The 17,094-nt window shown below is 42.6% G+C and overlaps 1 protein-coding gene across 1 annotated transcript in view; it reads right to left on the bottom strand.

The window, feature by feature from the left end:
- Positions 1-17,094, bottom strand: part of SPTLC3 (serine palmitoyltransferase long chain base subunit 3) — a 147,370-nt gene that overhangs the window by 45,718 nt on the left and 84,558 nt on the right. Inside the window, exon 7 of the mRNA XM_035005830.1 lies at positions 5,603-5,708. Coding sequence (XP_034861721.1) covers positions 5,603-5,708 — 106 coding nt within the window. The remainder of the gene's footprint in view (positions 1-5,602; positions 5,709-17,094) is intronic.

Raw genomic sequence — 17,094 nt, forward strand, 5'->3', positions numbered from 1 at the left:
TTCCTCCAGGATTAATGACTCTACAGTACTGCTAATTTCTGGAGTTACTGCAGGGCACACATGAGTCCTAGGGAGAACTCAGCTTTTTTTTTTTTAAAGATGTTATTTATTCATTTAATTGACAGGGAGAGAGAGAGAGAGACAGCGTGAGAGGGAACACAAGCAGGGGGAGTGGGAGAGGGAGAAGCAGGCTTCCGGCTGAGCAGAGAGCCCGATGCGGGTCTCGATCCCAGGACCCTGGGATCATGACCTGAGCTGAAGGCAGTCGCTTAACCAACTGCGCCACCCAGGCGCCCCAGAACTCAGCTTTTATAAAGTGTTATATTCACCCGCACTAAGTTTTCATTTTCTCAATGTGACCAAATTTGAATCGAACCCTTTCCTATAGTGGGATATTGAGATTGGTGCATGCATTGAAAAGGGCTTCTATGTTATTCCTTTAAATTGCTGTCAGAAAACACAGTGCCAAAAATGAAAAAGAAAACAAGGACTGTGTTTTATTTTTTTCTTCCTGAATGGCAAGTTGTGTTTTCTTTTGACTTCAATAAAAGAAAAACAACTAAAATAAAACTGTAGGTAGAGATAATTCCACCACTTAATTTGAAGCTCTGTGTGGGGACTTGAATTAGTCTTAAACCAGCAAGCCGGTGAATAATTTCTTTATATCTTTTCTGTTACATAATGTATTAGCTAAGTGACAAGACTCTTTTTTGAAATTTCCCTCTCATCACCTTCTCCTCCACATATAGAGCAATATTATCCATTGGCAGGATTGGGAATTAAACCACTGGTCTGCCAACTTACATGGTGGAAAAATCTCCTTGGTGGGCCCCAAGTATAATCCAGGGAAGAAAAGGGGGTGAAAAGAGAAAAAGAAGAGAGCTAAGACTAATTAAAGATAAAGTACTTTCTTTTCCTTTTTTTCCCTGTTTGTTTAAACCATAGGTTAAAGTTCTCAATCACTAAACTTACACTGTTTTGGGGAGGAGAAGGGCTTACATCCTTAGAGAGAATGGCATTCTGAGATTTAAATATTTGTTTTCGTATGTGTTTTCTGGAAGGGCTGGGTACTCTTTCTCTATACTTCTTATTTTGAAAGTTTGGGCTCCAGTTATGCGACTTTATCTCCCAGGTTATTTGGGACCCCCTGCCCTTCTCTAGTATATTTTTGAATAATTTTGAGATTTCTCAACCACAATGAGTCAACCAACTAGACTTTTCAGAGACACAAAACTGGAAGAGTCTGACTTTAAAACAATACTTAAAAGAAAATGCAGACAAGAACACTATAATAATATAATTGTAGTTTTAAGCCCCAAATCAGGAACTCATGGAACTTTAGATCTCAAGTTTCACTCTCCCTATTTTACAGATGAAGGAACTGAGCCCTGGATGGGTAAATGGTGAAGGTCACATGGAGGACTTTACATTTTCCATGTTTACTTCATCGGATGGGAACACACGGATGGAGTCTTCTGTTGATACTGGGCCTCTGTCCCAGCAGGGCTACCTGGTTTGGATCCTGGCTCTATTTCACCTCAGTTATCTGCCCTGGGTCAAGGGTCTTCATCTTCACAGTAATCTCAAAGGTACTGGGGAGGTTTACTCAAGATCACACGTGTGAAGTGAGGAGTAGACACCGAGTAAATAAATGCAAACTCCTTCCCCTGACATCCATCCTTCAGCTGGGTGAAGAGAAAACAGCTTCACTATGCAGAGAGCTTATTGTTTTCCATGCTGCAACTTCCTCAGCTGAAAAGAAATTTAATGATGAGGACAGCTGCCCTTGGTTGTGGGCTTACCACGGGCTGGGCTTCTGTCAAGAACGAGGCTCTATGACCTTAATACTTACAAAAGAACTCTATGAAGGGCACAGAACCATAGGTGACAACACTGGGATTTGAACCCAGATCCTAGGCCTCCCTCCAGATCTTGGCTCCTCCATATTATCTATATATATAATGAGACTTAGATGGTTTATGGATGGTGACATTACTATTGTTATTATTGTTAGTATAATTATCATTATCATAACTGCTTTTGTGGAGTTTATGGATTTCTTAGACTTGGTATCTGGCTTTTTCTACCTTGATACCTGTCTGAAACCACTGGATTTGGTTGACTGCTTTTTTTAGGAATTATGAAAAAATTGATTTCTGGGGCATTTGTGGTGGTGCTGGTGGTGGGGACTTTGCCCTTGGTGGCAAACCACAGCGACAGATTAAAAAAAAAAAATCTGGGAGTGAAAATTCAAAGGAGGCTTTGTGTTGATGTCAACAAGGTATGTTTCCATAACACATTACTAAAAAGTAGAAGTGCATTCATGAACTGTTGATTTCACATCCCTAACCCTAGCCCTTCGGAAAATTTTGTGGGAAATAATTTCATTTTTTGGTGATAGCAACAAATAAGAACATCCACTATGTTCCAGAACTCCAGTCTCAGTTAGCCTTAATTTACAAATGAGGAAACTGAGGCCCGAGGAAGTACTGAGGCTTGTCTAAGAGGTGCCCTGCTTCCTAACTATGAATGGGCCCTTTGAGGTCACAGTTTCACGTAAAGACAAGAGGGGCGCCTCAGCAGCTCAGTCGTTAAGCATCTGCCTTCAGCTCAGGTCATGATCTCAGGGTCCTGGGATCAAGCCCCACATCTGGCTCCCTGCTTCTCCCTTTCCCACTCCCGCTGTTTGTGTTCCTGCTCTTGCTATCTCTCTCTGTCAAGTAAATAAATAAAATCTTTAAAAAAAAAAGACAAGATTCTGTGCAGATGAGATAAAATAAATCTCTCTATGAAGGGAAGTCCATGGCAAGTGGAGGTTTCATTGTACAAATAAATGCCAGGCTGATTGAACCACTGTGGTAGATTGCCTCCAAAGATGGCTGCCTGCAAGTCTTCCCATCCCTCTACACCCAAGTCAATCCTCCCATCAAGAGGTGGGTTCTATTTCCCTTCCCCTTGAATCTGAGCTGGGCTTTCACCATACTTTGACCAATAGAGTATGGCAGAGGGATGCTATACCAGTTCTGGGCCCTGCCCTTAAAAGACTGGTAGCTTCTGCTCTCATTCTCTCAGAAGATGGCACCATGTTGTAAGGAAGTTCCGGCTTGACTGTTGAGTAGAAGAGCCTATAGACCGAGCACCCCAGAGAAGAGAAGGGAACAAGGTACTTCAGCCAACAACTAGTACTGAGTGAGGTCATTTTAGATGTTCCAGATCCCAGCTGGACTCCCAGGTGAATGCTCCCCATGAATGACCCCAGCCAACACCATATGGAGCAGAAGAACTGCCCAATGGGTCCAGGCAACCCACCGTGGTGTGGGAAATGATAACTTATTACAGTGTAAGCCATTATGCTTTGGGCGGTTTGTTACACAGTATCAGGTAACAGAGCAGGCCCCCATTGCTAGTGAGGCCCAGGTTGTGGTTTGGTGCCATGCAGGCTTGGAGGCAGAAGTCCACACCTGGCTCTGCTGTCCTCCTGAGATCATGGTAGGACACAGGCCCAGCCATTAACAAGCCCTGTTGCCGGAGTGGGTTCTCTGTGTAACTGATGGGAATAGTTGACAGTAAAATGCTAGTGGTCCACTTAATTTCAGCCACGATCAAAGTACTTTAAACATACCTTTCCTTTAGTGGAGCCAAGTTTTGTTTATTTGCAGCTGGATTCTGTCAACTCTGGTTAAAGAAGATGCCCAGTCTGCCCTCCCTGAGCTGATCCGTGCTCTTGCAAGTCCAGGCCTGAATGACAGGTGTTTAGATAAGAGCTCCCTTCCCCATCGGGCAGCTGGCACAGATCATACGGAGAGAAAGACCTGGCTTTGAGGTTATTACAGCCCAGAGTCAATATGAGATTATTTCCGAAAAGTAGCAAGTTCAAGGCCAGTGAGTAAACTATTCATTAAATTGAATTATTAATTGAATGATGCCACAGCAGGGTCTTTCAATCTCGGCACTGTTGACATTTTGAGCAGGTTGATTCTCTGATGTAGGGGCCTGTCCTGCGCATTGTAGGATGCTTAGCAGCATCCCTGGCCTCTGCCCACTAGACGCCATAGCACTCTATTACAGTTGTGACAACTGAAAATTGCCCAAAGTGTCCAGGATAGGGGTGGGTTGTGGGAGGGGATCACCTTGGTTGGGAACGCGGCTCTAGGGTGGTCCCAAAGACTTCATAAATAAAACACTGTCTGGGGGCTGACCTGAGGAGGTACTGATGGGTGATACATAAAGTGGGTCCCTAGACACTTGAAATGCCAGCTTTGCAACTCTGTAGTAGCCCTGGGGACACCCAGAACACCAGGCGCTGGGGCAGTAAGGCCGAGGGAAGAACAAGATGGTAGCTGGCTTATTATTATTATCATCATTGTTATTTTAAATTGAGGAGAGAGCACTTCTTTTTCCCAAGAGGGATGGAGACATGTTTCTTCTGTTACTTGTTATCCATTCATGGGACAGAAACGATGCGCAGTCTGGCTGAATGAAAACCTCTGTCAGACCTCAATCTCCTTTGCAAGCACACTCTCCTTGTGGGGAAGTTAGGCTCTCATTCCCGTCCATTTAATATTATTTGCTTCTCTATAATTATAGGAAACATCTCCCTCAATTCTTTGAACATGAAGATTGTTTGAGAACTGATTTAAGGAGGGAGAACTCTGACATTATGTTTCCTTGACTCAGGGACTAGGGCATTCTACAGAAGAACGGCTTGGAGGCAATTTCTGTTTCAGCAGTGATAACCAATTGAGACAGAGAATGAAGCCAATTCCATCACAACATGCCTTGTAGAAGCTCTCAGTGGCTTAGTGGGTGTTTTGTCTGCTCGGCTTCAAAGCGGTGGGAAACTGAGCATACCTTCAGATGCTAAGTCCAGCGGCTCCCAGCTCTGGATCAAGAATTGCACTTGGGGTTAGTCTTAACTTTGTGGAAAATGTGCTGGCTTTTTGTATTCTAATGCCAACAATTGGCCAAGTTCAGCAAGCAACTTGAGTTTGGGTGTACTCTCCAGTTAGAAGCATCTGGGTGCCTATCAGCAACGCCATGAAGGCAAGAAGCATTCCTTTCTTTTTTGAGAGCAAAAGCATGAGTGGGGGCCTGGGGAGGGGCAGAGAGAGGGGGAGAGAAGAGAATCTTAAGCAGGCTCCTCGCTCAGCATGGAGCCCGATGAGGGGCTCGATCTCGTGACCCTGAGATCATGACCTGAGCAGAAATCAAGAATCCAATGCTTAACCAACTGAGCCACCCAGGCACCCCAGGCAAGAAGCATTCTCATGTTGAATAACCCAGCCCCCATAGGCCTTTGAAACTGTGGGGCAGCCAATGGTAGTGGAAAGAATCAGTGCAAGTTATCCATGCCCTCTGAGGACATTTCTGAGAACACCTTCACAAGCATCCAGCATCTGATGTGTTCTGCCATATGAACAGACATTGAAAAGACAGGTGACCCAAGGCCTGACAGCTCACATTGGTGGCTCTGGCTCAGGTCCCTTCATAATACCTTATATCCAACTCATTTTTCCATTGATCTAGGAGAGATCAGACTTTCCTCATGTGTCAGCTCGCTGTGGGCCCCAGTGTGTTAAAATCTCTCTGGTTATTTCCATACCTGTAGATGCCCTCCACTAGGATGAGAATCTTCTTCCATGCTCTGCGGATTCGAGGCTGGCCGTAGATTACAGCATCTCTCAGGAGCTTCTCTAGGCTTTGCATGTCTTTAAATAATACCAAAAAAGAAACTGAGTCATGAGAAGGTTTTCCTTTTCCTCCCCCATTTTCTTTTTTGAGAAGGCATCAGATTTCTTGGGCTCAGGCTCAGACCTGAACTTTTTCAGAGAGCAAAATCAGAATCAGAGAACACCTGGAGGGAGAGAGAGGCTTATATTTTAGTACAACTTAACTCTGACAAGGTGACTCATTGGGTTTGTATAGCAGGCAGAATAAACCCCCACTGAAGGTGCATGGCTTCATAGGCTCTTAAAAAGCTCTCCTCTTCTACTTCAGCAGAGATTGAAACACTACATTACATGCATCTTCGTGACTTCAGCTTTGTTACCAGCTTAAAATTAACTCGGAGCGATATCATTAACTAACGCTCACCAATTGTTTAGGCACAAGCATGTTAGAGTTTAGTTGAGTTTGTACAGAGTGGCGGACTTGTTGGCAGGTGTCTCACTTCCTATACTTTGAGACCTGACCTTTGACATCCTCCACCTTCGGAGGTTTCAGAACTTTAAGTCAGAGGAACAATTAGCTCTTCTTTGCAAGTTATTTGGAAGCATCTGGACACATTAGTAAGTGCTCACAATTATTGAGCCCTATCTGCATGCCAGGCAATCTTCTGAGCATATTTTTTGTAAGACATCTGCTAATCCTGGGATGCCTGGGTGGCTCAGTCAGTTAAGCGTCTGCCTTTGGCTCAGGTCATGTTCCCAGGGTCCTGTGATCGAGTCCTGTATCAGGCTCCTTGCTCAGCGGGGAGCCTGCTTCTCCCTCTGCCTGCAGCTCCCCCTCCTTGTGTTCTCTCTCTGTCTCTCTCTGACAAATAAATAAGTAAAATCTTTAAAAAGAAAAAAAAAGAACTCTTCTAATCCTTACCATAAGCCTAAAGACGAGGCACCTTCATTTTATGTTTCAGGAAACCAGGGCACAGGAAAATCTGGTAAATCTCCTGAGGTCTATGATTACAACCAGCAGAGCCAGGATTTGAACCCATGCAGTCTTGTACCACGACCCATATTCCGAACCACTACCTTCGAGCTCCACGGTCATGTAGAATAAGGAAGGATGGATGTCTACTAGAATATTCTTGTTAACTTGTGGTGTCAAATATAATTAATAGTGACTTTTCATTTATCTGCAATCACATGTAGATGATTGGGCTTTGGTTGAGAGACCATTGGGAAAGATTGGTCTACATTCCAGCTGCGTGTGTGTGTGTGTGTGTGTTTAACCCACAAAGCCTAGAGAGATAAAAAGGCATAGGCTTATGTGCATGTTGTTTAGACTCCTTATATTTCTACTGTGTTTCTTTGTACCTCCTGAGCCCTCCCTTTTTGAGAATCTGAAACCCAAGTGCTTTAGGTCTGGAATCTGATTTTAATTTGAAAAGATGGAGATGCTACTGAACAGCTGACCTGACTGTTACATAATGTTCTCCAGGCATTAGAGACCCCATTAAAAATGCTCACAGGATAAACGTAACAGAGATAAATCTAAAACAGCACAGTCAATATTGGTTTTGCCACTGCAACAAGAAGCAGGTGTGCTAAAGAAACAGCTATTCGTTAGGTTTTCACCGGTCTAGGCTCAAGTTAGCGGAGGTTCTTGGTTTCAGTGGAGATCCCTGAAACTTTACCTTTTAGTTCCCAATCTGTGGCTGGATCTGTTTTAGGGTTTCCTTATAGTGCTAGTCCTAGTGCATAATATTAGTGCCAAATCAATGTATGATCATTGAATCAGTCGCCTTCCCATGGAAAAAGGAAGGAGAATAATACTTTGGATCTAAATAGAAGTTATGAGGAAGGATAATTGCTTCATGTCTGCAATCATATTTCTTTAATTACCTGTGCTTTGGGGGTTTGTTTTAAAGACAGGAAGACATCTTCTGTCTTCACAGATGGAGTGTGTTTTATTGACAGGACATCATTACCCACTAGATGGCAGCCAAGGAAAAGAAAAGCAGCTTTCTTCTTTTGAGAATTTCCGGGATAATAAACCTTCGCCTGGGGCACCTGGGTGGCTCAGTTGGCTAAGCGACTGCCTTCGGCTCAGGTCATGATCCTGGAGTCCCGGATCGAGTTCCGCATCGGGCTCCCTGCTCAGCAGGGAGTCTGCTTCTCCCTCTGACCCTCCCCCTTCTCATGCTCTCTCTATCTCATTCTCTCTCTCAAATAAATAAATAAAATCTTAAAAAAAAACAAAAAAAACCCTTCGCCTGTATGGACATTTTATTTTAGGCTGGGTTCCTAAGATGTTGAAGGAACCCCTGTGATTGAGGGAAACAGCTCCTTTTTCTATAATCTACTGCAGGCCTGTTAGTCTCTGAATGGAATGAAAAGATGATGAATATAAGTATTCCTGTTCAGAGTGTTTTTCCTTCTGGGAATTGGAATTTATAAGTTTTTTGTAGAGAAATGACACATGATGAGTGTGGTCCCAACGCCATAGTAATCAAAACAAACCCAAGTGAACGAAACTAGCAGCCATTTAAAAAATGAATATTCTAAGATTTTGAAAAATCTGTATATGCAGAGATTATTCTATTGTTTATGCAGTCGAATAGGTCACATGCATATTATAGGTTTAGCCTGGGATTAGGTTTAAAATGAACACCACTAAAGAAAATAGAAGGTTCTCCCCATTCTTTTAGTAACAAGCAGCACAGAGAACAAGATTTTCAATGGTCATGATGTGTTTCAGGCATTTTGCAGATGGAAGTGAGAGGAATCCCAGTCCCTTCTATGGCAGGGAGCTCATCCTGTTCCACTTGAATAGAGAGTTCCATGGGGATAGGCTTTGGTGAAACTTCACAAAACCCCTGGTGTCCACACTGAGATTCTTGAGCAGAGGGAAAATCAATCAGCCTTATTTCCCACCTTATTTCCAGTGAGCAGGAACTCACTGGCCTCTTAGAAACACAGAAGCTAGGCAGAGAAAGGGATGACCTCACTCAGTGTGGGATTCTTGACCCCACAGTGTGTGGGTTACAGACCCGTAGGATTTGGGGGTTTGTGGTTTATGTTCTGCAGGCCTTGTGAGAGTCTCCTGTTTCAGCAGGCACACGCTAACATCTGCAAGGGATTTTTAAGTAATGATGCTTATTAAAACACTTATATTTGCATTATGTTAATCCTCATGACACCTCTAAGAAGTAGGAAAGAATGATTAGGTTTTTGTTTTCTCTGATGAACAAACCAATGCCAGAAGGTTTGTAAAGCCAACCACCCAAAACCAAACACAAACAAACCAGTTTCTTGTTGGTTTATAAAGAAAATTCTGAGATACAGAAATTAAAAGAAAAGAATAAATTTGATGCCATCAAGGCACAGCACTACTGCATAATATCATTCTAAACTTATTGCACACTATGGGCTTGTAATTTTGCCACAAGTCTGGGTATCAGCAACGCTTTCGGCATCATTCACCACCATCTGGCTCACTAAGGTGATTTCCTTTGGTTTGTGAAGGGCTGAGAGGAGCTAGCTGGCATGATGGGTGACGAACATTTAGCTATTAAAAATGAAGGCATGGAGGCCACATTCTGGTGATCCATGCAAAGCAAGTCCTGGTCTGTCACAGGCATGGCTAATCAGATTACTGAATTGCTAAATACCTAGAATAATCCAACGATGTGCCAAAAACTATGATTAGGCTTAGGTGACAAATACACTTTGAGAGCCTGTTCCTGAGCCTGTCTTTAAATTCAAAGCCCAGGTAATATCAGCAAGCTGCTGGAATCTGGGCAAGCTGCAGATAACATACTGTGAAAAGCAGGCACAAGGAAACAAAGACACCATGATCTTCTCAGAAGGGAGGCTGGCTATAGTTCAGAGTATCTTCCTGAAGAACGGAAGTGGATATTTGGCTTCTTTCTGACTTTCCAATACAGTGACAACATTTTCTTTTGCCATGGCTTCCTCCTTCCTCTACTCTTGTGCAACTGACCTTCTGTTGAGACATGAGTGCTTCCCTTACTGCCCATCCCCCAATGGCTTTCCCCTCCTCTGGATCCAGGGCCAGTTGTGGTGGTTGTAATGAATATCAGCCTCTACTTTCCATGTGCTGCCCAGTGTGGCTGATGGTTTATCCCTCGTCCTTCAAAGCTCGACGAAAACCACCTCCACGTGCAAATATATTTAGATACACCCTCTGCTTCCCTATTCCATGGGCTGCTCACCAAAAATATTTTCATGCCTGCACACATATAGGCATCCATCAGATATCTCTGAAGTGAAAGGATGGCTGGATGATAAAGGAATGCTACTTGTTACTTTAAGTCCTTGCTCCCCATCTGTTCCCCCATTCTTTTTTTTTTTTAAAATATTTTATTTATTTATTCATGAGAGTCAGAGAGAGAGAGAGAGAGACGCAGAGGCAGAGGGAGAAGCAGGCTCCCCACCTAGCAGGGAGCCCGATGCGGAACTCGATCCCAGGACCCTGGGATCACGACCCGAGCCGAAGGCAGACGCTTAACCATCTGAGCCACCCAGGTGCCCTGTTCCCCCATTCTTATTGTTTCTTTGGAGATGCTCAATTTCATCCTTCAACATTGAGCCAGAATGTGAAATATTAAGCAATATTACTTAAGTAACTGTGATTCATGATAAATAAATTATTCTTACTTTTAAAATGGTGATGGGGGACATGCGCCTTGTTTAGACTTTGGGGAAAAGCATAATCATAATGGCTAACTTTGGTAAGCAAAGTAAATGTTTTTCTCAAAGTCACATTTATAGAGTCTCTTCCCCATGAGATCAATGAGGGAATTTCTGATGCATTGAAAATTTGGTACATTAAGTTTTACGGTTTGGGTAAATACTTTGGTTCAGATTTTCTTGAAAGCTCTGTCAGTATGTGGGCAGGTGTTGCATGGCCTTTGGGCAGGTTTGCAAGAAGCAAGGTAATCTCCTTGCAAGAGTGCAAAGGCAACCAAATAGGTCACATGCATATTACAGGTTTAGCCTGGGATTAGGTTTAAAATGAACATCAAGCTGATTTGAGGGTGAGGCAGTTGCTAGGGGCAGGGCCTGTGTACCGGGGGAGGGGATCATACCAGCAACTTCTGACCTCGGGGACATGAGATAAAGGACAGGCAGAGCCCAAAGCATGGGGACAGAGTGTCCCCAGGCTCGCCCAATGCAACATGTAGGGATCTGGTTCTATGGGAGGAATTAAACACAGTACTGAGTTGGGATCCCTAAACACTTGAAGTCAATGCAGGAAGGTGAGGTGTGATTCAGGGAATGATGTGGGGCCTCAGAAGTCAGTGTTGGGATCCTGCGTCTCAGGTCAAGGGCAACCAGAGTGAACCCTGGCTGCATCTGCCTAACCCAAGTGCCCTGCTCAAGGAGAGTTGCATGGGAGAGGGAGAGGGAGGCTCCTGCATTTCACCAGCCAGGGGGAGGCAGCCAGGGGGAGGCAACTGGGGAAGGAGGTAAATGTGTTGTGCTTAAAAATGGGAACTGGAATCAGATCTCCTTGGTGTAAATGTCAGCTCTGCCTCTTACTAGCTCTGTGTCTCCCCACCACTCTGTGCTTCTGTTTCTTTGTCTGCAAAAAAGGGGATAATCCTTGCAGGTGACTTGTGTAGTTATGAGGCTCAAATGAGTTAGTACATGGAAAAAGCTCATTACAGCGAGGGTTCAATACTGTTAGTTGTTAAAGCGTATCGAGGCAATCGCTTTATTTATTAAAGAAAACAACCCAGTTCAGGAGTCCAAGTCAGACCCTAAGATCTAAAAGTTTGTGGCTTATAAAAAGTAGTCTCAGTGCTGTTTATAGGTTTGATCTTCCACTCAAACAGCACTGCTGAGCCCTCAGAGGCAGAACTCAAGGGTTTCACCACAAACATTGCACTCATTCTTCTGTTTCCTCTTGGCCTTTAAGTGCCATTAGGTAGAACCTTGGTTCTTCCTCTCCACCTTTTTTTTTTTTTAACCAACTGCTCCAAATTCTTGGCCTGCCCAGGCCTCTGACCCCATGGCAACTCTCCTAGCTGAAAAAGACTGCTTCTATTCTCCAAGACTAGTTCAAGAAGCCCTTTGGGATGCCCTTGAAGATGGAGATTGCCTGTAGCCTCACTAAGTGTGGTCCCACACCAGCAGCCTTGGCGTTACCTGGGAGACTGGCAGAAATGCTTAAGCTCAGACCCCACCCTAGATCGACTGCGTCAGAGTCTGCATTTTAACAAAAGCCCTCTAGTGAATTCAGTGTATGTTAAAGTTTGAGAAACACTGTTTCAGAATCTAGGTCCCATGTCATTATCAGTAAAGTGAGTAGATTCACAGAAAAAATAACTCAGTCCCAATTTTCTAAACCTCTGGAAGAAGTTGTCAACTTTTCCAGAGAGTTAAAATTTATCCAGAGCTTGAAGTCCTAGAATGCCAGGGTGTTAATACGCAGCCTGGAGGATGTGTTTACCAAAGGCATCCAAGTGCCCCAAAGGGCTGCGGCGCATTTCCTCAAAATGTACCAGAATCATGATGGAGAGCAGACTTGTTGGTCCCTACTTAGAGCTGTCTCCTTAGCTTTGGCTATGAAATGTCTCAAGAGTCTGTTTTGTGACACCTGAGGAGTCACAAAGACAACGTAAGGACTGGCTATTTCACTGAAGCTGCCCAAAGGAGAAAACGCAAGGAGATATTCTTAGCACTTAGCCAAAGGAATTTAGAGGTCAAACTTTAGGATTCTGAGTTAAAATTTTGGCTACTAAAAGGATAAGCTGTCATACTAGATTGACTTTTGCACAAGGACCCACTGCTCTCTGGGTCTTACATATGCTCTGGCAGTAGCTGGACTTAGCTAGTGGGTGAGAGCATTAGCAAATGCTGTATGGGCCCTGCCTATATCTCCCAGCCCACTTCTTATTGCAAACACAGGCCATTCTTTATCCAAGGGCTATTTTCCTGGATGCGGGGTCCATACTCAGCCTGAGCGGGAATAGCCTCCAGCCACTCACAACTGGGAATTTGTGTATAAATAATGCAGCTCCCTCACGCCTCAAGTGGGATGACACTGAGCTATGTCTATACTGGCACCCAGAGTTTCCTATTAGGATTGAGCTCCAGTCATCTACTGTAGTAGCTAGCCTGACAATAAGCAAGCTTGTTGGCTTTGTTGGCTGCCTTTCCTTCTCTGTCTCCATTCCCTGCTCATCTGCTGGTGCTTCCTGGGATCACGTCCTAAATAAATCACTTGTACTCAAACCCTTTTCTCAGGCTCTGCTCCTGGGAGAAATGAACCAAGAGAAGAGCAACAGACTTGGGTTTGAATTTTGACTCTGGCCATTTGTTATGTGTGACGTTGGGTAGGTCATTTAATCACTGTGAGAATCAGTTTCCTCTTAACAGTGGAGAGATAATGGAGAGAACTATGAATATGGGTTTTTGTTAAAATTAAATGAGCTGATTATGTAAAGGACTTAACATAGTGTTTGGCATCAGTGAATGAAGAGTAAATGATAGGTATGGTCTCAGTAATTGTCCATCTTCACTATCCAGGAAGAACTAATCTATGGTGATAAAGAAGTCTGGTACCCAACTTTGAACTTAGTACCACTGAAAATGCACTTCTGAGTCCTTGGAGAGTTTCCCTGGAGAATAGCCTTTGCGTGTTCTGATTTTGTTCCCTTTCAGAATTTCCCTTCTGTTTGATCTCCTTTGATCCTTATTCTGATTTTGTGGGAAATTGAAAGAGAAATGAGGAATAGCTTCAAGTTAGTCATCAGGCTTGTTCAAATAGGATTCAAAGCTTACAATGATCTGAATAGGTTTAACTGTACCTTAGGTATATTCTACCCATGCACAATTCAAAAATTCAAGGGCCCAGAATTCTGATTTATACACAGTTGCTATAAATAGCAAAGGATATCCTCTAGTACTGATTTATATAAAATAGGACCTCTTCTTCTCCAAAAGTCAGGGGAGTATCCTCAAGGTGTAAGCAGAGGACACAGGCAGAGGAGAGCCCAGGAGAGCAGAAGCAGAGTTGTATGAAATCTCATCATCCTGATGTTTAAGAACATTCTGGTTGAGGTGGCCATTCTTAAGAACCTGTCTCACAAGTTATTAGCTTCGGTCCTGGCTGGTTGCATGCCTCATACACACACAGGAAGGAAATTTAGTATCTTCTACATCTTCTTTACATTATCATTCCAATCTGCGTGGATGCGCATTAAGGATTAAAGCATCATCGTTTACTGAGCAATTTAGTGTTCTCCTGGGAATGGCAAAGTAGGAAAGACAGCCAGCCGCAACTGATGCCTTACATATTGTGACCTCATACAATTTTACTTCTCTCACCTCTCGAGGAAGAAGTCATTCAAAGGAACTTGGAGGTACCCCTGCTCTCAGAGTGGCTGTTTTCGTGATGCGAACACAATAGCTGGGAAAGTATGTCCATTTGCAAAAATAGTAAGCATGTCAGTGAGTTGGAACAAGGGCTTTGTGTGTCTGAGAATAAAAGTATATTAGTTTCCTTTTGGACTGGAAGAAATTAGCACAGACGTATGGCTCAAAAACAACACAGATTTGTTATCTTACAGTTCCGGAGACTAGAAATCTGAAATTGTCTCGGCTCAAATCAGGGTGTGGGCAGGGCTGCTTTCTTTTCTGGAAACTCTAGGGGAGAATCCATTTCCTCGCCTTTTCCAGCTTTCAGAGGCTTCTGGCGTTCCTTGGTGTGTGACCTTTGTCCACTTCAAAGCCAGCAGTGACCATCAGCATCTTTCTCAGATGGCATCACTCTGACACTCACTCTCCTGCTTCCCTTTCCTACGCTTAAGGACCCTGTGATTACACTGGACCTAGGCGGACACTCTCTTTATGTTAATGTTCACTGTTGAGCAACCTCAATTCCATCTGCAACTTTAATTCCCTTTTATCACATAATGTAATATATTCACAGGCTATGGGGATTAGGACACAGACTTTTTTTTTTTTTTAAGTAGGCTCCATACCCAGCATGGGGCCCAATGTAGGGCTTGAACTCAGGATCCTGAGAACAAGACCTGAGCTGAGGTTCAGATACTTAACCGACTGAGCCACCCAGGCACCCCCAGGACATGGACATCTTTAAAGGCCATTATTCTACCTACAACAGAAAGTTAAGAGCAACAGCAACTCATACATAAGAGAATTTTCACTAGATGATAGAGTTTGGACCCTTGCTGCTCAGTTAGTTGGAAGGGGTCCATTTACTTTATTCCTAGCTCACAGACAGTTCCAGGCTTCACCACTGAGCAGTTGTAGGATCTTGGACAAGTTGTTTAATACCTCAAAGCCCAGATCTCCTAATTTGTAAACTAGCACCTACCTCATGAGGTTGTCCATGAGATTAAATAAGTACCTAAGAGAATGCCACTAGCTCAGCATCTGGCACAATGTAAATTCTCAGTAAGTGCTAGTTGCTGGTATAAAATAACCACAGCTAACATTTATTACAGAGATGTAAATGAGAACTATTCTCTGCATTCTGGGAGTACAAAGGGAGAGCGTGAGGAATAAGTTACTGAATGTTTTGAGAGCTTTGTAAAATTGGAAGATAAAATGAAATTCTTGAATTAGAATTTCAGCAAAGGATTAAGGAATTAAAATTTTATTTGAAAGTAATAGCAAACCTAAAAAAAATTGCAAGAATAGGAGTACTACAAAGAACACCCACATACCCCTTTACCCAGATTCATCTATTAACATTTTATTCCATCTACTTTAACACTCTATCTATCTATCTATCTATCTATCTATCTATCTATCTATCTATCTATCATCTATCTATCATCTATCTATCTATCTATCTATCTATCTATCTATCTATCTATCTATCTATCATCATCTATCATCACCCCTATAAAGCCTTCAAGGGAAAAGTAGAGAATGGTAGAATTCGGGTAGAATGGTAGAATTTGGGCTAAATTCCATATAATAACAAATGCAGGATAGAGAGGGTGTACAAGAACTGCTTTGGGGACAGCTAATCTTTACAACCCATAGCAGATGGTCTTTTCCATCTGATTCTGTTCAAAGTTTTAACTTAACTCAAAGCTTGTATCTCTGTTTTCGCTGCCACTAGACATAGGGAAGGGCTACTAAATGCTTTGAGCTGATACAATTCAACCAGAGAACAGCACAGAATGAAGCAGAACTGTCCAAACACTTTTTGTTGGTTCTTGAAGTACATATATCTTAGCTAGTGTACGTATCTTAGTGGCTCTACCTTAACTGGCCAAGACCTTATTTTTCAGGCTCTTCTCCAGTAGTTCAGCCTCATGCTAGAGGTTTTGCTGCTCTTTATACACTCCAGATTATTCTATTGGAAATACCCTTTCCCTTATCTCTGATCAGAATTCTATTAACCCTTCAAAGTCTGTGGCAGATACTATCAATTTCATGCAATCCCCAAAGTGAGATGACCTCTGCATTCTTATGCGTCATCATAATGTTTTCTACTGTCCTTTAGTGGCACTGGCAATGAAAATGATGAGGATAATAACAATCTACTAACACAGCAGGTACAAGCAACTCAGAAGTTTCCATTGCCAGGCTTCATGCTAAGCAAGCACTTTATGTGCCTTCTCCAACATATCACGAATCAGGCATTGTAATTATCCTCATTTCTGGAATAGGTAAATTGAGATCCGAGAAGGTTAAGTAATTTGCCAAGGATCGCATACTAATAAGCCATAGAACAAGGACACAGATGCTTGGGCCAAAGCCTATACTTTATTCTTTAATACCAAAGATATTGTATGATAACAATTATATTTTAGGAAAATTTACTTACAAGGAAATTGACAGGTTTTAAATGTAAAACTCAATGAATTTTAATAAGAATGTACACATCAACCCAATCAAAATATCAAACATTTCTGTCACGCCAGAAAGTTCCTTTATTCCTCTTCTCACCAATTCCCTCCCCCACAATTAGGGACAAGTATCGTTATGATTTCTATCACCATAGATTAGTTTTATCTAATAGTTTTTTTTTATTTACTATAAACATACTCATATAGTATATACTGTTTGATGTATGATTTTTTTCATTAAAAGTAATTTTTCTTGAGAGTAATCTATGCTGTATGTATCAGTAGTGTATTTCTTTTTTATCAGAGAGCCATATTCTATTATATGAATACAGCACAGATCTTTTCCATTCTTCTGTTGGTAGAAATTTGGGTTGTTTCCAGTCTTGGCTATAATGACTAAAGCTGCTATGGATATTCTTGTACAAACCTTTGGGTGGACATACACTGGAAATTCCAAGATGAAGAATTTATGGGTCACAGTATAGGGACATATCTGCTTCTCTTACCAGGTTGTAAGCATGTGCTGGGTGGGGATAGTGAAAGGAGACAATATTTTAAGGAAAAACATCACTTTTTAC

The sequence above is a fragment of the Mirounga leonina genome, unplaced genomic scaffold (genome assembly GCF_011800145.1).
Source record: "Mirounga leonina isolate KUSES-001 unplaced genomic scaffold, KU_Mleo_1.0 Mir_150, whole genome shotgun sequence".
Taxonomy (NCBI): Eukaryota; Metazoa; Chordata; class Mammalia; order Carnivora; family Phocidae; genus Mirounga; species Mirounga leonina.